The sequence below is a fragment of the Ranitomeya variabilis genome, chromosome 3 (genome assembly GCF_051348905.1).
Source record: "Ranitomeya variabilis isolate aRanVar5 chromosome 3, aRanVar5.hap1, whole genome shotgun sequence".
Taxonomy (NCBI): Eukaryota; Metazoa; Chordata; class Amphibia; order Anura; family Dendrobatidae; genus Ranitomeya; species Ranitomeya variabilis.
In genome coordinates this window covers 686,072,612-686,093,807 of record NC_135234.1, presented here as the reverse complement: position 1 = coordinate 686,093,807, position 21,196 = coordinate 686,072,612, and the positions used below count along the sequence as shown (strand labels likewise).

General features: G+C 48.7%; 1 protein-coding gene across 1 annotated transcript in view; it reads right to left on the bottom strand.

Annotated features, from left to right (window-relative positions):
- The window catches only part of SMARCD1 (SWI/SNF related BAF chromatin remodeling complex subunit D1), a 46,945-nt gene that overhangs the window by 15,790 nt on the left and 9,959 nt on the right, over window positions 1-21,196 (bottom strand). Inside the window, exons 7-10 of the mRNA XM_077298060.1 lie at window positions 17,010-17,111; window positions 16,758-16,919; window positions 16,585-16,682; window positions 16,367-16,502 (exon numbers count right to left, since the gene is read on the bottom strand). Of these exons, the coding sequence (XP_077154175.1) occupies window positions 16,367-16,502; window positions 16,585-16,682; window positions 16,758-16,919; window positions 17,010-17,111 (498 nt within the window). The remainder of the gene's footprint in view (window positions 1-16,366; window positions 16,503-16,584; window positions 16,683-16,757; window positions 16,920-17,009; window positions 17,112-21,196) is intronic.

The following is a 21,196-nucleotide window of genomic DNA, read 5'->3' as shown; positions in this document are numbered from 1 at the left end:
AACCATTTTTTTTAGGGACCACCTCACATTTGAAGTCAGTTTGAGGGTTCTATATGGCTGAAAATACCCAAAAGTGACACCATTCTAAAAACTGCACCCCTCAAGGTGCTCAAAACCACATTCAAGAAGTTTATTAACCCTTCAGGTGTTTCACAGCAGCAGAAGCAACATGGAGGGGAAAAATTAACATTTAACTTTTTAGTCACAAAAATGATCTTTTCGCAACAATTTTTTTATTTTCCCAAGGGTAAAAGGAGAAACTGGACCACGAATGTTGTTGTCCAATTTGTCCTGAGTACGCTGATACCTCATATGTGGGGGTACACCACTGTTTGGGCGCACGGCAGGGCTCGGAAGGGAAGGAGCGCCATTTGACTTTTTGAATGAAAAATTGGCTCCAATCTTTAGCGGACACCATGTCGCGTTTGGAGAGCCCCCGTGTGCCTAAACATTGGAGCTCCCCCACAAGTGACCCCATTTTGGAAACTAGACCCCCCAAGGAACTTATCTAGAAGCATAGTGAGCACTTTAAACCCCCAGGTGCTTCACAAATTAATCCGTAAAAATGAAAAAGTACTTTTTTTTCACACAAAATTTCTTTTAGCCTTAATTTTTTCATTTTCACATGGGCAACAGGATAAAATGGATCCTAAAATTGGTTGGGCAATTTCTCCTGAGTATGCCAATACCTCATATGTGGGGGTAAACTACTGTTTGGGCACATGGTAAGGCTCGGAAGGTAAGGAGCGCCATTTGACTTTTTGAATGAAAAATTATCTCCAATCGTTAGTGGACACCATGTCGCGTTTGGAGAGCCCCTGTGTGCCTAAACATTGGAGCTCCCCTACAATTGACCCCATTTTGGAAACTAGACCCCCCAAGAAACTAATCTAGACGCATAGTGAGCACTTAAAACCCCCAGGTGCTTCACAGAAGTTTATAACGCAGAGCCATGAAAATAAAAAAATTATTTTTCTTTCCTCAAAAATGATTTTTAGCCCGGAGTTTTTTTTCCCAAGGATAATAGGAGAAATTGGACCCCAAATGTTGTTGTCCAGTTTGTCCTGAGTACGATGATACCCCATATGTGGGGGTAAACCACTGTTTGGGCGCACGGCAGGGCTCGGAAGGGAAGGCACGCCATTTGGCTTTTTGAATGGAAAATTAGCTTCAATCATTAGCGGACACCATGTCGCGTTTGGAGAGCCCCTGTGTGCCTAAACATTGGAGCTCCCGCACAAGTGACCCCATTTTGGAAACTAGACCTCCCAAGGAACTAATCTAGATGTGTGGTGAGCACTTTGAACCCCCAAGTGCTTCACAGAAGTTTATAACGCAGAGCCATGAAAATAAAAAAATATTTTTCTTTCCTCAAAAATGATTTTTTAACCCACAATTTTTTATTTTCCCAAGGGTAACAGGAGAAATTGGACCCCAAAAGTTGTTGTGCAGTTTCTCCTGAGTACGCTGATACCCCATATGTGGGGGTAAACCACTGTTTGGGCGCACGTCAGGGCTCGGAAGGGAAGTAGTGACATTTGAAATGCAGACTTTGATGGAATGGTCTGCGGGCATCACGTTGCATTTGCAGAGCCCCTGATGTGCCTAAACAGTAGAAACCCCCCCTAAGTGACCCCATATTGGAAACTAGACCCCCCAAAGAACTTATCTAGATGTGTGGTGAGCACTTTCAACCCCCAAGTGCTTCATATAAGTTTATAACGTAGAGCCATGAAAATAAAAAATAATTGTTCTTTCCTCAAAAATTATGTTCTAGCAAGTAATTTTTTATTTTTGCAAGGGTAACAGGAGAAATTGGACCCCAATAGTTGTTGCCCAGTTTGTCTTGAGTACGCTGGTATCCCATATGTGGGGGTAAACCACTGTTTGGGCGCACGTCGGGGCTTGGAAGGGAGGGCGCACCATTTGACTTTTTGAACGCAAGATTGGCTGGAATCAATGGTGGCGCCATGTTGCGTTTGGAGACCCCTGATGTGCCTAAACAGTGGAAACCCCTCAATTCTAACTTCAACACTAACCCCAACACACCCCTAACCCTAATCCCAACTGTAGCCATAACCCTAATCACAACCCTAACCCCAACACACCCCTAACCACAACCCTAACCCCAACACACCCGTAACCCTAAATCCAACCCTAACCCTAATCCTAACCCTAATCCCAACCCTACCCACAACTGTAACCCCAACACAACCCTAACCCTATCCTTAACCCTAACCACAAGCCTAATCTTAACCCTATTTCCAACCCTAGCCCTAATTCCAACCCTAAGGGTACCGTCTCACATAACGATTTACCAACGATCACGACCAGCGATACGACCTGGCCGTGATCGTTGGAAAGTCGTTGTGTGGTCGCTGGGGAGCTGTCACACAGACTGAGTGCCGCCGTACAGTGAGAGCAGAGCGCAGCGGTGATGTCACTGCTGTGCTGTGCTCTCACTTTCCGGCCGGCAGACAGTCAGAGCGGGAAGCAGACGGCAAGGGACCTGAAGGACACCGAAATGTGAGTATGTACGTTTTTTTTTTTTTTTACTTTTACGCTGGTAACCACGGTAAACATCGGGTTACTAAGCGCAGCCCTGCGCTTAGTAACCCGATGTTTACCCTGGTTACAAGCGAACGCATCGCTGGATCGCTGTCACAACGATCCAGCGATGACAGCAGGAGATCCAGCGACGAAAGAAAGTTCCAAACGATCTGCTACGACGTACGATTCTCAGCAGGGTCCCTGATCGCTGCTGCGTGTCAGACACAGCGATATCGTATGGATATCGCTGGAACGTCACGGATCGTACCGTCGTAGCGATCAAAGTGCCACTGTGAGACGGTACCCTAACTCTAATTCCAACCCTAACCCTAAGGCTATGTGCCCACGTTGCGGATTCGTGTGAGATTTTTCCGCACAATATTTTAAAAATCTGCAGGTAAAAGGCACTGCGTTTTACCTGCAGATTTACAGCAGATTTCCAGTGTTTTTTTGTGCGGATTTCACCTGCGGATTCCTAATGAGGAACAGGTGTAAAACGCTGCGGAATCCGCACAAAGAATTGACATGCTGCAGAAAATACAACGCAGCGTTTCTGCACAGAATTTTCCGCACCATGGGCACAGCGGATTTGGTTTTCCATAGGTGTACATGGTACTGTAAACCTGATGGAAAACTGCTACGAATTCGCAGCGGCCAATCCGCTGCGGATCCGCAGCCAAATCCGCTGCAGATCCGCGGCCAATCCGCTGCGGATCCGCAGCCAAATCCGCACATGCCATAACCTTAACCCTACCCCTAACCCTACCCCTAGTTCTAACCCTAACCCTAGTTCTAACCCTAACCCTAGTGGAAAATGTAAAAAAAAATATATATATATATTTTCTTTATTTTATTATTCTCCCTACCTATGGGGGTGATAAAGGGTGGGGGGTATTTATTATTTTTTTTATTTTGATCGCTGTGATAGAACCTACCACAGCGATCAAAAAGGACATTTTTGTGTACTCACCGTAAAATCTCTTTCTCTTAGCCTCTAATTGGGGGACACAGGACCATGGGGTGTTATGCTGCTGTCCACTAGGAGGCGACACTATGCATAATCTGAAAAAGATTAACTGTGGCTCCTCCTGTGCAGTATACACCCCTGGACGGCATCAGCCTTCTCCAGTTTTGTGCAAAAGCAGTAGGAGGAACGTAACATGAATAACATAATTATGCCTGTAAGAAGGCAACTATGTACGAGCTCAAGAAACAATATGAGAACTCAACAGTTACAACAGCCCGGAAAGGGCAACAGGGTGGGAGCTGTGTCCCCCAATTAGAGGCTAAGAGAAAGAGATTTTACGGTGAGTACACAAAAATCTCCTTTACTCTGTCGCCTCATTGGGGGACACAGGACCATGGGACGTCCTAAAGCAGTCCCTGGGTGGGAAGCAATGGACGAATATTGTGCAGACAGGCCCGTACACTTAGGGCACCGCCGCCTGCAGGACACGTCTACCCAGGCTCGCGTCCGCTGAGGACTGGGTATGAACCCTGTAGTGTTTAGTAAACGTGTGTAAGCTAGTCCAAGTGGCCGCCTTACACACTTGTTGTGCCGAAGCCTGGTGCCGAATGGCCCAGGAGGCCCCTACCGCCCGTGTAGAGTGTGCCGTAATACCGGCTGGAAGAGGAGAATTCTTAAGGCGATACGACTCTTGTATGGTGGATTTGATCCACCTGGCAAGAGTAGCTTTGGAAGCTGGCATACCCTTGTGGCCGCCTTCCGGAAGGAGGAAAAGGGAATCAGACCTCCGGAAGGACTCAGTCCTAGACACGTATATACGCAAAGCCCTGACAAGGTCAAGCGTATGCAGAGCCTTCTCCACTCTATGAACCGGAACCGGACAAAGGGATGGTAGTGAAATTTCCTCATTGAGGTGGAAGTCGGACACAACCTTCGGGAGGAAGGATGGGACCGTACGAAGAACTACCTTGTCCTGGTGAAATGCCAGGAAAGGCCGTCTGCAGGAAAGTGCTGTCAGTTCAGACACCCTGCGTAGCGAGGTGATTGCCACCAGGAAAACCACCTTCTGGGAAAGAAGGCGGAGCGGGACCTCCTTAAGAGGTTCGAAGGGTGGTTCCTGCAATGCTGTCAGGACCAGGTTGAGGTCCCACGTTTCTAGTGGTCGTCTGTAGGGGGGAACCAATCGGGAAACCCCCTGAAGGAAAGTCCTTACTTGCGGCTTGGTAGCAATGCGCCTTTGGAAAAGCACTGAGAGGGCTGACACCTGGCTCTTAAGCGAGCCCAAGGACAGCCTGGCCTCCAGACCCGATTGGAGAAAACCAAGTACTTTGGGTATGGAATAAGGGAGTGGGATCTGGCCACGAGATTCGCACCAGGTAAAGAAAGCTTTCCAGGTACGATAATAAATCTTGGCAGAGGCTGGTTTCCGTGCTCTGATCATGGTTCCAATGACATCTGCCGAGAGCCCTGCCTGGGTTAGAACCCAGGTCTCAAGGGCCACGCCGTCAAATTGAGAGCCCCTGAGTTCTGGTGGTAGAACGGCCCTTGTGATAGAAGATCGTGGCGGTCGGGGAGACGCCAAGGGGCGTCGGCTGTGAGTTGTACGATGTCGGCGTACCATGTGCGTCTGGGCCAGTCTGGTGCAATGAGGATGGTTGGAACTCCCTCTTGTTTGATCTTCCTCACCACTCTGGATATCAGGGGGAGAGGTGGAAAAATGTACAGAAGCTGGAACTGGGTCCAGTCCTGAACCAGAGCGTCTGCTCCGAGCGACCGTGGATCGTGTGTTCTGGCAATGATGTTGGAGACCTTGGCATTGAAATGGGATGCCATTAGGTCCACATCCGGGGTCCCCCAGCGGAGACAGATCTGTTGAAAAATTTCGGGATGGAGAGACCACTCTCCCGAGTCTATTCCTTGTCGGCTGAGGAAGTCTGCTTCCCAGTTGTCCACACCCGGAATGTGGACCGCCGAAAGAACCGACCCTGTGTCCTCCGCCCAGCGGAGGATATGTGACACTTCCCGCATCGCCTGGGTACTGCGGGTCCCCCCTTGATGATTCACATATGCCACAGCCGTGGCATTGTCCGACTGTATCCTGATGTGAGAGGCTGCCAGTAAGTGATGGAAGGCCCTCAATGCCAGTAGATGGCACGAATTTCCAGGATGTTGATGGGCATGGTCGCTTCCGCTGGGGACCACTTGCCCTGTGCCCTGTGGTGTAGGTGCACCGCACCCCAACCCGTCAGGCTCGCGTCGGTGGTCAGGACCTTCCATTGACCTGAGAGAAAGGATTTCCCCTTTGCTAGCGAGGTTGGCTTGAGCCACCAGTGCAGGGACCTCCTGGTTGACGATGTTAGCTGGAACTCCCTGTCGAGAGAAAAGGGATTCCTGTCCCAGGACTTGAGAATGGCTAGTTGGAGAGGTCTGAGGTGAAACTGGGCAAATGGGACAGCTTCTATTGCCGCTGCCATCTTGCCGAGAACTCTCATGGCAAACCGGAGAGATCGAGGGGGTTTGCGGAGGAGGGTGCGAACTGCTAGTCGGAGAGCCAGTGCCTTGTCCTTGGGAAGGAGCACTAGACCCCTGGAGGTGTTGAATAACATTCCCAGGAAGGTCAGGGACTGACTCGGGGTTGGTGATGACTTTTGTAGGTTGATTAACCAGCCCATGCGACTGAGAGTATCGGTTGTGATTGAGACGCTGAGCTCGCAGTCCTTGAAGGTGGGAGCCTTGATGAGTAGATCGTCCAGGTATGGAACGACTACTATGCCTCTGGAGTGCAGGACGTCCATGGTGGCCGCCATGACCTTGGCGAACACTCTGGGAGCCGCGGCGAGTCCAAAGGGGAGAGCCACGAATTGGTAGTGGTCCTGGCCTGGCCCAGGTATGCGTCTTGTATGTCTATGGAGGCGAGATATTCTCCCTTCTCCATGGACGCAATGATGGACCGAAGGGACTCCATGCGGAAATGACGGACCCGTACATATTTGTTGAGCTGTTTTAGGTCTAGTATGGGCCGTACGCTGCCTCCTTTCTTGGGAACTACGAACAGATTGGAGTAGAACCCTCGGAAGCGGTCGGTCGTGGGTACCGGTACTATGACTCCTGATTGACAAAGCGAGGAGACCGCTTGGTGGTAGGCTCGAGCCTTGGCTGGCGGTTTTGGGGGGACCGAGAGGAAGAACCGGTCCGGTGGGTTGGAGGTGAAGTCTATTTTGTATCCGGAAGACACTAGTTCCGTGACCCACCTTCTGTAATAGGCAGCCAGACTTGATGAAAGAGCAAAAATCGGCCGCCTACTGGTGTGGTGTCTTCCGGAGTCCGTGAGTCATGAGGAGGAGAAGGTCTGAGATTTTCCTCCTCTGGGCTTAGACTGGCCTGCTTTTGACTGCCAGGTCTTGTCCGACCTTTGCGTCGATCATGAGTTGTCCCTGCGTGGAGAACGGTTACGATTTTGTACTGGACGTGAGACGGACCAGCCGGAGGAATTCCGAAAGGATCGGAATCGAGTTTGGTTACGCTTCTTGTAAGTGCGTTTAGGTTTCAGTTGGGGAAGAGAAGTACTCTTACCCCCTGTGGCGTTGGATATCATAGTGTCCAACTGTTCACCGAAAAAGTCTCCCACTGAGGTAGGGGAGGTGCGTGAGGGACTTCTTTGAGGCTGCGTCCGCTTTCCATTCCCGCAGCCAGAGGATACGCCGAATCGTGATGGCGTTTGATGCTATCCCCGCGACTCCCCTTGCTGAATCCAGAGCTGCATGGAGCATGTAATCTGCTACAACAGCAATTTGAACCGCTTGGTCTGACAGTTCAGGAGCGGATGCTTGGAAGGCTTGTAAATTGTTTGCCCAGGCCAGGATGGCCTTGGCAGCCCAAACTGAGGCGAACGCGGGAGCCAGGGACGCCCCTGCTGCCTCGAAAATTGAACGAGCCATGCGTTCTACCTGCCGGTCTGCTGCGTCCCTTAGGGTTGAGCTATCTGGCAGTGAAAGGAGGGTCTGTGCTGCTAGCCTGGAGACTGGGGGATCCACTTCAGGTGGATCTGTCCATTCCTTGGTGTCCTTCTGTGGGAAGGGGTACCTCGCCTCCAGATATTTGCGATTAGCAAATTTTTTCTCAGGCTGTGAGAGCTTTTTTTTAAGGATCGCCTTAAACTCTGGGTGGTTAGAAAAAACCTTAGGCGGCTTCAGAGGTCCTTCAAAGGAAATCTGATGTTCTGGGGCCTCTGGTGGCGGATCAGAAATGTCCAGCACCCGATGGATGGACGATATTATGTCCTCAACTAGCGCTGTATTGCTAGGAGGGATTGGGATCAGGGACCCCTCAGTTTCTCTGTCTGAGTCAGAGTCGCAGATGCCTTCCGAATCCTGTGTATCACTGAGGCGTCCCCTGCTGGGTGAGCTGGGGAGGAGGCCTTCTCTGGTTGGGGATTGCGGAGATCTGCATTGTCTGTCCCTGGAATGGGACGGTCTAGATGACCTGGAGCAACGGTGTCTCTCCCTAGAGGGGGATGACCGTGTGCTATGGGATGACGCAGATGGACTTGATCTATGGATCCGCTTGCGTCGTGACCTAGACGTGGGTGTGCCAGGGTCATCTTGTTCCTGAGTCAAGCTCTCCCGTTGTCGGGTAACGGTCATAGCCGGGGCATGACCCTGCAGAGCCTGAAGCAATGTGGAAGTTAGGTTATCTATAGACTGCGTCATAGATTGCGATAATAACTGAGTAGCCCATTCCGGCGTGGCATTAGACACCGAGGCATTGGCAGGGGCTTCTTGAGGCTGTGACACAGTAGTTTGTATACAGTTCTGACAATGCGGGTACGTGCTGCTACTGGGGAGAGCGGTCCCGCAGGCTGTGCAGAATGCATAATAGCAGTTCTGCCTGGTTCTCTTAGACCTTGAGCCCGGCATAGTGCACAGAGTGCAGAAGTGCTGCCAGCAGATGGACCTTACAGGGGTAGAGAACCTACAGGGGAGCCTTATAGGTAATATGGATTCACAGCTGAGTAAAGATAACCCAGCTGTGATCTTACCCCACCAGTGTACCCCTAGGTCCAGCGCCGAAAATCCACATTCCTGTGCCCCCCGGAGACTGGCTGCCTGGTCCTGCAGACCGGGAGATGCAGGGTTAATCTGCAGCCAAAAATGGCTGCAGAGACAGAGGACAGAGGAGAAGGGGGCGGAGCGCTGGAAAAAGGCGGCAAGGCTATAAAAAACCCGCCCTTTCTGTCTCGATCCGCCCCTTGTATGACACTGTAGAGTGTCATATTTGTCATCCGGGGGGCGGGCCGGGGGGCGGAGAGGAGGCTGCTGCTTCAGCTAGGCCGAAGCCGGGGCCTAAATTAGATGCCTGAGGCCCAGAAGGGCTCCAGGCCGGCGCGAAAGTCCGGGAGGGGGTCGGATCTGAACCGGACCCCTCCGGATTTCAAGGCAGGATGGCGGTGGGGCTATAAGCGGAAGGGGGAGCCCGACTGGGGTCCCCCTGAGGCAGTATAGAGCTGGTGCTGCCGCAGAGACAGGGACACAGGGAGCCCTGTGTCTGTATGTGCCATGCCTGCCTGCACTCCCCCCGGCCCCAACAGGAGCCCGCAGCTGGGCTGGGGTCCCTGGATGCAGGCGCAGTGTGCTGGCCCATTGCTGGGAGCTGTAGGATGCTGCCTGTACAGGCCTTACCTGAGGTGTCTCAACCTAATACCCCCAGAGGGGGATAGGGAGGGTGCTTTTGTCACACACCTTCAGGGGCCTTTATCCTCGCCTCGACCTCAACCCAGAAACCAAAAGGAATTGGGGAAGGAGGGGGGTCTCGACTTCGAACCAACACCCGAGAGGTTGGGGAAGGAGCAGCATGGGGAATAGCCATCTCAACTTCAACTGGGCACCCCATAATAGGGGGCCGAGGAAGGAGCCATGCCGGGGGTCTCACAGGAGACCCTCTTTTCTTCATCTGTAATCCCGTCGGAAAACGGGAAACGGAGTAAAAATCTTTAGGTGTGCCTCCTTTGCGACACTAAGCAAAAACTGGAGAAGGCTGATGCCGTCCAGGGGTGTATACTGCACAGGAGGAGCCACAGTTAATCTTTTTCAGATTATGCATAGTGTCGCCTCCTAGTGGACAGCAGCATAACACCCATGGTCCTGTGTCCCCCAATGAGGCGACAGAGTAATGTACCTGTAAGGAATCTGCCGGCTGGCAGATTCGGCGGGCGCACTGAGCATGCGCCCGCAATTTTCCAAGATGGCGGCGCCCAGCGAGGAGACGTACGGACACCGGGAGGATCGGTAAGTATGAAGGGGTGGTGGGGGGGTGGATTGGAGCACAGGGGGGGTGATCGGACCACAGGGGGGGTTTATTCAAACAAGGAGGGAGCGGGCAGGAGGACGGGGGAGCCGGCAGGCGGACGGAGGGGACCGGACCCCATAACGGAGCACTGGGGGGGCGATCGGTGGGTGTGGGGGAAGGGGGGGGACATATTAGGTTTTCCAGCCATGGCCGATGTTATTGCAGCATCGGCCATGGCTGGATTGTAATATTTCACCAGTTTTTTAGGTGAAATATTACAAATCGCTCTGATTGGCAGTTTCACTTTCAACAGCCAATCAGAGCGATCGTAGCCACGGGTGGGTGAAGCCACCCCCCCTGGGCTGAAGCACCACTCCCCCTGTCTCTGCAGATCGGGTAAAATAGGAGTTAACCCCTTCACCCGATCTGCAGGGACGCGATCCCTCCATGACGCATACGCTGCGTCATAGGTCGGGAAGGCACAGACTTTCATGACGCAGCGTATGCGTCAAAGGTCGGGAAGGGGTTAATTTACAGTTTTTCATTAACAAGAAGGTTTTTGCTCCTTTTTAGGCCCAACAGAACGGCCTCAGTTTTTAATGAGAACATTCAGGCCTATAGGCTCTGCTCGGTACTTAAAGGGAACCTGTCACCTGAATTTGGTGGGCCCTTTTTTCGGTCCCATGGATGGTGTTTTCGGGTCTTTTATTCACCCCTTCCTTTCCCGCTGGCCGCAATATTGTCTTGAAGTTAATTCGCTTTCCTCCATAGAACATGCCTGCGCAAGGCAATCTTGCCTTGCTCACGCACAGGATGCTTTGCCCAACTTCGGGCAAAGCCAAAAAGCATTAGTGCGCATGCGCCGGCGCACTGTGTCCCTGAACACAGCGAAATACTTCCGGGACATCGTGCGCCGGCACATGCGCACTAATGCTTTTCAGCTTTGCCCGCAGTTGGGCAAAGCATACTGCGCGTGAGCAAGGCAAGATTGCCTTGCGCAGGCATGTTTTATGGAGGAAAGCGAATCAACTTCAAGACAATATTGCGGCCAGCGGGAAAGGAAGGGGTGAATAAAAGACCCGAAAACACCATCCTTCGGACCGAAAAAAGGGCCCGCCAAATTCAGGTAACAGGTTCCCTTTAAAGACACTTTCAACAACTAATGTATTGCAGGGCCGGCCCGAACGTATAGGCGAACTAGGCAGCCGCCTAGGGCGCCGACCCTAAGGGGGCGCCAGAGAAAAAAATAGAAAAAATCTTTTCAAAAGGCAAAAGGTGTATGGAGCGGAGCTGAATGTGTATGAGGTGTATGGAGCGGAGCCGTGTGTGTATGAGGTGTATGGAGCGGAGCAGTGTGTGTATGAGGTGTACGGAGCGGAGCCGTGTGTGTATGAGGTGTACGGAGCGGAGTGCGTGTACGGAGCGCAGCCGCGTGTGTAGGAGTAGTTATATGTGGCCATTATACGGTACGAAGTATCATGTGCGGCCAATATACAGTATGGAGCATCATGTGTGGCCATTATACAGTATGGAGCATCATGTGTGGCCATTATACAGTATGGAGCACTGTGTGGCCATATTTGTTTATAATTATTCTTTATGAAACAGTGTGATCAGCAGTGCTAAATGGGTGTGGTTGGGACGTGGATATGGGTGTGGCTAGTTATGAATGCGTGTGGTCAGAGGCGTGGCCTAAAATTTGCCACGGCGCGCAAAGCGCGCCGCAAACTTTGTCCCTCTTTCCAATCTTCAAAAGTTGGGAGGTATGTTAAAAGTAGTAGGGGCGCAACAAAATAGTTTCACCTAGGGCGCCGTAATCTCTCAGGCCGGCCCTTATGTAATGGTGGCTTAGGAAAAGATGCATTGGAGAGTGTGTCATACAGAGTTGTAGGGGTCTTAGCCCCATAGAATGTAAGTCCGCAAGGACAGAGTCCTCTCCCCTCTGTACCAGTCTGTCACTGAAAACCTGTTTACTGTAAACGATATCTATAACTCTGTATGTAACCCCTTTCTCATGTACAGCACCATGGAATTAATGGTGCTATATAAATAAATAATAATATAACAACCGTACTAGCCCTGTTCCTGATACTAGTGCAGCACCTGAGAAAATAATTAATTCATATGCATATGAGTATCCACTGCCGATTTCTGTGCTGTCAATATCATACCATACTTCAGGCTTAGCCTTATGACCCCGGGTGCTAGTCCAGGAAAACAGTGTCATAAATCCTCCAAAGAAAAGTAGATAGCACTTAATAGTCTTAATTCCGCTCTTTATTAGTAGTAAAAGAGCATGTTGGCCAGGGGAGTGGGCAGAAGATTGACGACGGCCGTTCTGCGCCTGCTAGCACTTTCACAGGACCCATAGAAGCGCTAACAGGCGCGAAACGGCCGTCGTCAAGCTTCTGCCCACTCCCGTCCAACATGCTTTTTTACTACTAATAAAGAGCGGAATTTCTACCAAAGACCGGTGAGTGCTATCTGCTTTTCTTTGGAGGGTCATATGCATATGAGGCAGCTTTGGTGCACCCTTGGCGTGGCCAAAAGTTTGGCACAACTTTACGCATATTGGGGCCCTTCCCCTGCTTTTAATTGCCAATGCTCCTTTCCCACAGCAAGCCCTGTGAATGCTGCCGCATTCTCCATCCCGTCTTTCTTCTGATGCCGCTTGCCGCAATAATACACCGGGAAATGCAGTGACCGGCGTCAGAATAAAAGCATACAGGAATGAGAACGTGCCCGGACACTGCGTGCGGCTGCACCCACACCAACAGCATTTAGACAGTACTTGCTCTGGGAAGTGAGCACTGCCAATCAGAAGCAGGGAAGGACCTCAATATGAAAATGAAGTGTAACGTTGCGCCAAACTCTTGGTCACACCAAGGGTGCACCGAAGCCTCCACATTTCTGTATTAAGTGAAAGTTATTTTCTCAGGTGCTGCACCAGTAACAGGTATATGCTAGAATGGGTATTATAGGGGGCTAAGGCTCCATCAACTCTATAAAGCCAATTTAAAATACATTTTAGGGGTGACGGATTCCCTTTAACCATCGGTCTTCAAGTTGTGACACCACAAGTGTTCAGATTTCTTCCAAAAGTAGCTCTCCCAACATACCTCGATTTAAGTAGGACATCATATACCAGTTTTGCCTTGAAAATACAATATTTCCCCTAAGTGATCGCTTGCATCTGTGGTCTGGATTTATAGGGCTGCACTCACTTTCATGGGTAATAAATAATTTACTACCATTCCTCCTTAACAATTCATTACAACAGCAAGTATGCTCTGTGCTGGAAGTGTCTGATTGTTATGGTAATGGTGGGTGAATCCACAATGTCAGAACTTACTTTGCTACTTCAGGTAATCGTGGACCAATGTGATGCTCCTGAATGCGATGACGTGTATAGTGGACGCGGCCCCACGGGCTGAATTATTCAGTGTCCTGACCACTATGTGCGACTTGCATCCATACCATACCATCGGGGCTCTGGCATGCTCAATAGCCAATTACACTTTAGAGTTAAGCCCTGATTCATCATTGCCTTTGAGCCTTGTTTTGAATAGTTTTGTGTTTGTTTACTGTCACATGTTGATAGGACATTGCATTGGTAGGGCACTGTTTACTGTCACATGTTGGTACTGCATTGCATTGGTAGGGCACTGTTTACTTTCACATGTGTTAGGGGTCGAGTTTCCCACCTCTGCACAGGGGGAATCTCGGGCCATCTCCGCTGCGGTCTCCCATTCTTCTCCTGCCGCAGTGGAGCCTGCTCAGCGGAGACGTCGGTCCCAGCGTCTCGCTCAGGCTGACTCTGTACAGAGAGTTACTGCTGCTTCTCCTGCTTCTGCCATTGAAGTCAGTGCTGGGCAGCGGCGAGCAGACGCTTCTGGGACTAAGTCCTGCTTTTCTCGTTCTGAGCATGCCCAGGGTAAGATCTCTCAGTGGAGATCGAGGGTCACATGTTCAGATACTGCAGTCAAATCTATTGGTCCTTCTAGGAAGGTCCTGTAGGTGCGCAGGCTCTGTAGCAGCCTCTCATTGGTCTTCCTAGGAAGGTCCTGTACGTGCTGAAACTATTTAAGGCTCGCATGGCCGCACGGCCATGCGCTAGTGTCTTTCTAAAGTTATGTGCTTTGCGCCAGTGTGGTCATGTGAGTGTGTGTTCAGGGACCCGGCTGAAATAAGTCCCTAGAATGCTGGCACCTCCGGCGAGGAGATTGTGTCTGTGTGTATGTATTCAGGGACCTGGCCGAAATAAGCCCTTAGGCTACTTTCACACTAGCGTTAACTGCAATCCGCCACAATGCGTCGTTTTGCCGAAAAAACGCATCCTGCAAAAGTGCTTGCAGGATGCGTTTTTTCCCCATAGACTTACATTAAGCGACGTATTGTGACGGATTGACACACGTCGCAACCGTCGTGCGACGGTTGCGCCGTGTTGTGGCGGACCGTCGGGACCAAAAAACGCTACATGTAACGTTTTTTGCTCACGACGGTCCGCTTTTTCCGACCGCGCATGCGCGGCCGGAACTGCGCCCCCACCTCCCCGCGCTTCCCCGCACCTCACAATGGGGCAGCAGATGCGCTGGAAAAATGCATCCGCTGCCCCCGTTGTGCAGCGGAGACAACGCTAGCGTCGGGAACCTCGGCCCGACGCTAGTGTGAAAGTAGCCTTAGAATGCTGGCACCTCCAGCGAGGAGTTATGTGTGCATCTGCTCTAATTTGGGTAGTTAGCCTGTGCCTCTGTGAAGTCAAACAGGACACAGAGCTTTGCTTTCTCGGCTACTCTGTGAAACTATCAGAGCTAGTTCATACCGCCATATAGTGCCGCCATTTACTTAGCGGCAGGTTCTCCTGCACGGTGGACCCCGGGCTGCGAACGCATCTACTTCAATAAAACATTTATATTTACTCGGTGCGTTCCGCTAGCCCTAACAACATGTTGGTACTTTCACATGTTGGTAGGACATTGCATTGGTTGGGCACTGTTTACTTTCACATGTTGGTACTGCATTGCATTGGTAGGGCACTGTTTACTTTCACAGGTTGGTAGGACATTGCATTGGTAGGGCACTGTTTACTGTCACATGTTGGTAGGACATTGCATTGGTAGGGCACTGTTTACTGTCACATGTTGGTAGGACATTGCATTGGTAGGGCACTGTTTACTGTCACATGTTGGTAGGACATTGCATTGGTAGGGCACTGTTTACTTTCACAGGTTGGTAGGACATTGCATTGGTAGGGCACTGTTTACTGTCACATGTTGGTAGGACATTGCATTGGTAGGGCACTGTTTACTTTCACAGGTTGGTAGGACATTGCATTGGTAGGGCACTGTTTACTGTCACATGTTGGTAGGACATTGCATTGGTAGGGCACTGTTTACTTTCACAGGTTGGTAGGACATTGCATTGGTAGGGCACTGTTTACTGTCACATGTTGGTAGGACATTGCATTGGTAGGGCACTGTTTACTGTCACATGTTGGTAGGACATTGCATTGGTAGGGCACTGTTTACTTTCACATGTTGGTAGGACATTGCATTGGTAGGGCACTGTTTACTGTCACATGTTGGTAGGACATTGCATTGGTAGGGCACTGTTTACTGTCACATGTTGGTAGGACACTGCATTGGTAGGGCACTGTTTACTGTCACATGTTGGTAGGACACTGCATTGGTAGGGCACTGTTTACTGTCACATGTTGGTACTGCATTGCATTGGTAGGGCACTGTTAACTTTCACTAAACTACTAACTTTCATACTCATGTGAAGATATCAAGACATTATGGTAAAATGACTTACTATAATGGGTTTTACATCCCCACTCTACCTTCCTTTTTTCAGCAAAAAAGGATAGTTATTGCTGCTTTTTTTGGACTTCTTCATTGCTTTCTATAGGTGAACAAAAACTGCTGCAAAAACGCTAAAAAAAAAAAATCGACATGCTGCAGTTTTAAAGAACACAGCAATTTTCCAATTGAGTCAGGAAAAAAACAAGGGTGTGCATATGTCCAAAATCTAATAACTTTTGCTGGTACTGTAAAAAGCAGCTTTTAATTTGCATTACAAAGCGTGAACACAGCCATATATATATATATATATATTTATTGATTTCCAGGTAGTGCACTTAGCTATATAGTTGTATTTAGTTGCAGGTTAGGTAATGGAGGGGTGAGGACAGATTTTTTTTTCTGGGTAGCTCTCCTGTCAGACATGCTCTCTTTATTCCATCCTGCTGCATTACAGACATATTCAGTGCAAACTTATTGATTATATACATTGGAGTTCTGTACATAATATTTTAAATGTATTAGTAAACTTAATTTTCTCTGCACTTCTAGCAGTGATTGTGTCATATACTGAGTGGACAATACGTAATTTACAGCATTTGTGCGGTTTCAGTTATATATACCTGAAGAAAGGACAGCTTTAAAGGGACAACCTTAGCCAGGACCTTACAGAGGATCTGCCATAGACCATCATGCTAGGAGAGGCCATTATTAGCACTCAGCTTGGGCAACAGCAAAACCAAACATGTTTCTATTGCTTTACCTTGTTATCTAGAGCTGCAATTTCTTGCTGGCTGGAGGTGGAGAGAAGGAAGGAATTCATCTGTGTTTTCAGAGTGTCATCCACTTCAACATCGATATCATAACAGGCGGTCTTCTTCTGATCATTGGGATCCACACTAGGAACACGATACAACACAGGTGACAATGCCGGGGATAGAAGAATGCCGCAAAACAAAAAGAAGCGAAGATCCTTTTTACCTAATGACATGATTGATTATGATGGGCTCCGGGGGCATGAGGAGAGCATGGAGTCTCTGAGGCAGCTCGGAAAACTTCATCCTCTGAGACTCAAAGATCTGTGGTGGTAAAATGATGACATGGTGAGAAGAGCACAAGAAGACAAAGTCGCGCTATGGAGATTACGTTCCCACCTGCTGGAGGTACTTGTCGCAGATTATAAACTCTCGCTCGTGAGGGTCCTGAAGCTTATGAGTTTTGATATACTGCCATAGGGCTTGGATGATGACCGGACGAGTCTGGGTGTGGATACCGAGAAGACGAGCCAGGCGAGGATCAAGCTTAAACTGAGGTGGCTGTGGAAATACAATGAAATGATAGCAGTGGTGCGGACAGTACTGAAGTATTACAGCAAGAGGTAGGGATCAGGATTTCTACCCACGTACCTGGTAATCAAGCATCAGTAACACAGTGCAGCGCACATTGACATCTCCAGGACGCTTCACCTGAAACCCGTCCGTCTCCTGTGTGGTCGGCGTTCTGTGCCACTACAAGCAACACAACAAGTGTCATAAATATAGCAGTATTATAAAGCGACACGAATGATCCCAGGCAAAATTAAGGCACTATGAAGATCAACTGATCACCTCGGGTGCTATTCTGGGTACACAGCAGATTTGGCTGAAGAATGCAGCTGCCCGCCAGGTATTTTCCTGCATCAGGGGGATAAATGACTATATAGCAGCCATTGTGACTCTCCGCAGAATACACGGCGGATTGCTTACCAGTAATCAGAGATATGTCCATACGGACACAGGAGGTCTTCATAACATCTCTTTAACCCCTTCCCGACCTCCGCCGTACTATTACTGCGGAGGTCGGGTCCCCTGCTTTGATGTGGGCTCCGGCGGCGAGCCCGCATCAAAGCCAGGACATGTCAGTTGTTTTGTACAGCTGACATGTTCCCGCAATAGCGGCGGGTGAAATCCTGATTCACCCGCTGCTATTAACTAGCACTCACATGGCCATATTGACGGAAAAATAAAAAAGTTATGGCTGTGGGAAGAAGTGGAGCAAAAAACGAGAACGCAAAAACGGAAAAGGGCAAGGTCTTGAAGGGGTTAAACCAATGGTCTACAATGAACAGCAGATCACTGCCCTACACCAGGACAATAAGGAGGATCAACAAATGGAGAACCTACGCTTTACCCTTTAGTAGACAATACCCCTCACCTCCCGCTGCTTAGAAACCATTAAACACCCTCCTGGGTCACCACCAGGTCCCATCAAGTAGAACATTCTCTGATCACATGGAATAAATATTTAGAGCAGTTTTCTAATGAGATAACACAGAAGAGCTGGTTTGTCTTGTCCTCAGATCCTGCATCCTGACCCTGAACGACTCCTCACAAAGCCGTTAATATTACATCACTTCATGTCTGAGGGTTGGTACTAAGCCAAGAGGCAGAAGAGCTATGCGGTCCAGGACGTGAGCAGCCTGAGAACAATCAGGCCCACCGCTACTCTTACTCTACCCTTATGGCATCCACAATACCATTAATGTGAATATAGCACGGAAAATCACTGCTAAGTACATAAAGAGGCAGCAGCACGGCTTGCTATTTCATCCGGAGGTTGTGGGGAGGCTTCCTGCCGCTCCACTAACACAGTATATAAGCTGCATGCTAAAAAGGAGCGCCAAGGATACTTTGCTTCAGTGCAGACACATCAGGCAATTTTCCTTTCGGCAATGGTCTTCTAAGGTAAGGTCCATTACACCACAATTATACAGTGGTGCACTAAAATGTCACATCTACAGCAACAAAGCCTGCAGCCATGACCTCCGATGTTGTGGGGCTGTTCACATGTCTGTTTTTCTAGGGGGGGGTGGGGGGTGGGGGACAGTGTAGTGTGCACAAAAAAAAAAAAAAGAGCCTTGAAAGAATCAGACCAGATCCCAAGCAAACACTGGCGAAATGAGAAACAATACAGAAGTCTGAATGTGTAGGTTTCCTCCTTGTTCTCTGGTTTCCTCCCACACTCCAAAGACATACTGATAGGGAATCTAGATTGTGAGCCCCAATGGGGACAGCGATGTCTGTAAAGCGCAGAGGAATATGATGGTGCAATGTAAGAAAACCTCTATAAATAAGTGAGTGAGGCCTATAATGTAATGTTAAAGGGAATCAGTCACGCCCTTAAACACTATTAACCCACAGATATGGGGCTAATCTACAGGTTAATAGCGTCCTAAAGCTGCTCGACCGCCACAGTGAAAGCCTGGCTACCGGGAGGAAATTAACTTTATTCCTCCTGGTAGTCTCAGCTTTCACTGCTTAGTACATGGCTGTAAGCAGCGTGTCTCTGTTTCAAGCATGTAAAAAAAAAAAATGGTACCGGTGTTATTATTGCTTTCATCAGTGTCGTCAGTATTTTTCACAGATGGAAAAAGAAATAAACGCTAAACCTTCTCCTATACTTTGCAATGTTAAATATTGACAGAATACAGACTGCACTCTGATGCCATCCGTGTGCTGTACGTGTTGCTCACAGACCCATAGACTTGTATTAGCTCTTTTCATAGTGATTCTGGAGAAAAACAAAATCAAAATGTGTCTGAGTTTTGCACACGATCTGTGAACAGCACCATAGAATACAAAATGTACGTGCAACACACACGTCTGAATGAGGCCTAACACTTAGAGAAGGTTTCTCACTGTCTGAGATGATAAGTACAAATAACCCTGATCTGGTCTACTCTCTTTTATGATTAGAAACCACAGATAACTGACACCCTTCAGATGAGGCGAGGGTATAAAGAGGGGCAGCACACCTGAGTTTAGCTGCGTCACATTACAAACCCTTCTATCAGCTCTCCTCCTCTCCTAGCACGGTCACCCCTGCTGTACTGACCTACGTCCACACTGCCTGTCAGAAGTTGTATCTCTAGCACAACACAATTATGTCTGTTGTACTTACTTATAATCTCTCTGCACAGTGGGAGCAGAGCAAGTAGCCCAGAACAGGCAGGTTACTAGGGAGTGAGAGATGTGTATGCAGACAGGTCAGTGTGTGGGCATCCTGTTGTAGAAATCTAGTGCTTGAGCAATCGCTTTTATACTGAATTTTAAAAGGAAGCAACCCATCAGCTGTTAGCTTCTCACCGCCTCCCTCCCCAACACAGCTGTGGGAGAAGCTCACTCACTAGTCCCCGCTGACTTTTCAAAGTATGATTTTGCTAAAATTCTGCAGTGTTTCAGAATAAAATATACACGGCTACAATAACGCAGCCTTACCCGATTCATGCAGTTGTGCTGACAGGTGGCCTTTAAATAGAATTTCTGCACTGAAGGTGTAATACTGAAGGCTAACATAAAGAAGCAGCGCCCACTAGTGGTGGTCTAAATGCTTACACTGGGTAAAGATTTATGCCTGGCCTCTTGGCATTTATTTCTAGTTGCTTTTTCAGTATATTGCTGTAACATAATGGACACCAATCATCACATATTCCTGCACATATCGTGCACCTCTCCCATTCTGATAGGACAGGTGCACAATGCCGTGTACGCACACGAGACAGCAGGTAGATTTTAGGCATGAAGTCACTGTCCTCACTCCCCTCCCGATGCAGAAAAGAGCGGAGTCAGATTATCCATTCATCCCCTTCCCATCTGGGCAATTTTCAGGGTTTTTTTAGTGGTCATTATGGCCTTGCCTTCTTCCAAAATACTTTTCCATCGCCATAGATGTATCAGGACTTGTTTTTTGTGGGATTTGTTATAGTTTTGAGTTACGCCATTTTTATTTTCGTGGTGTTCATTGTGCTGTATAAATGACCTGGCAATGTGAGTCTTCAGGTCAGTGTAGTTACGGCAATACCAAACATACTTTTTTTTTATTATTCAAGGGGTGAAAAAACAAATCAGAAATTAGTAAAAAAATGTACAAAATAAAATTAAATGTTACAGCTCTGTGAGGGCTTGTTTTCTGTGTAGCAATCTGCCGTTATTTAATTATAGTATTTTGTAGTAGAAAGGACATTTTATCACTTCCTGGTGAATTTTTTTTGCAGTTCAGGCTTTTTCCTTTATGACTTATTGATCGGGTGAATTCATTTTATATGTTGACACCAGTCTATTATGGATGAAGGGATAAACATTTATTAGATTTATTTTTAACATGGGGAAAGGGGGACGGATTCAATTTAAAATTTCTTTTTAATATTTGTAAAACATTTTTTTTTAGTCTCCTTAGGGGACTCGAACCAGCAATACTATATCATGAAGAATATAGTAAAACTGTTTCCTCCATACGGCTGAAAGCTACAGAACCACAATGGGCTACCCGAATGATCTCTGCAACTGCGGGGCCTGCGCATCACAAGGGGCCGGTGGAAGCCATCACGCTCTCAACGGCACCGACTTACACAGCAGTGATGGGGGCGAGCTCCGGTCACAGGCGCCCCTTCATGCCTCTTCCCCTGAAACAGATCTTTAGATCTTTGTGAAAGAGCCGATGTAGCCGGATGAAAGGAATGATGCAGTTTCCTGCCATGTAGAGTAAGTCATTTTAGTGGTCACATATTAGGTGGAAATTTGCGTTAACATTCTGACCGCTGTTCCTCAGCTCATTG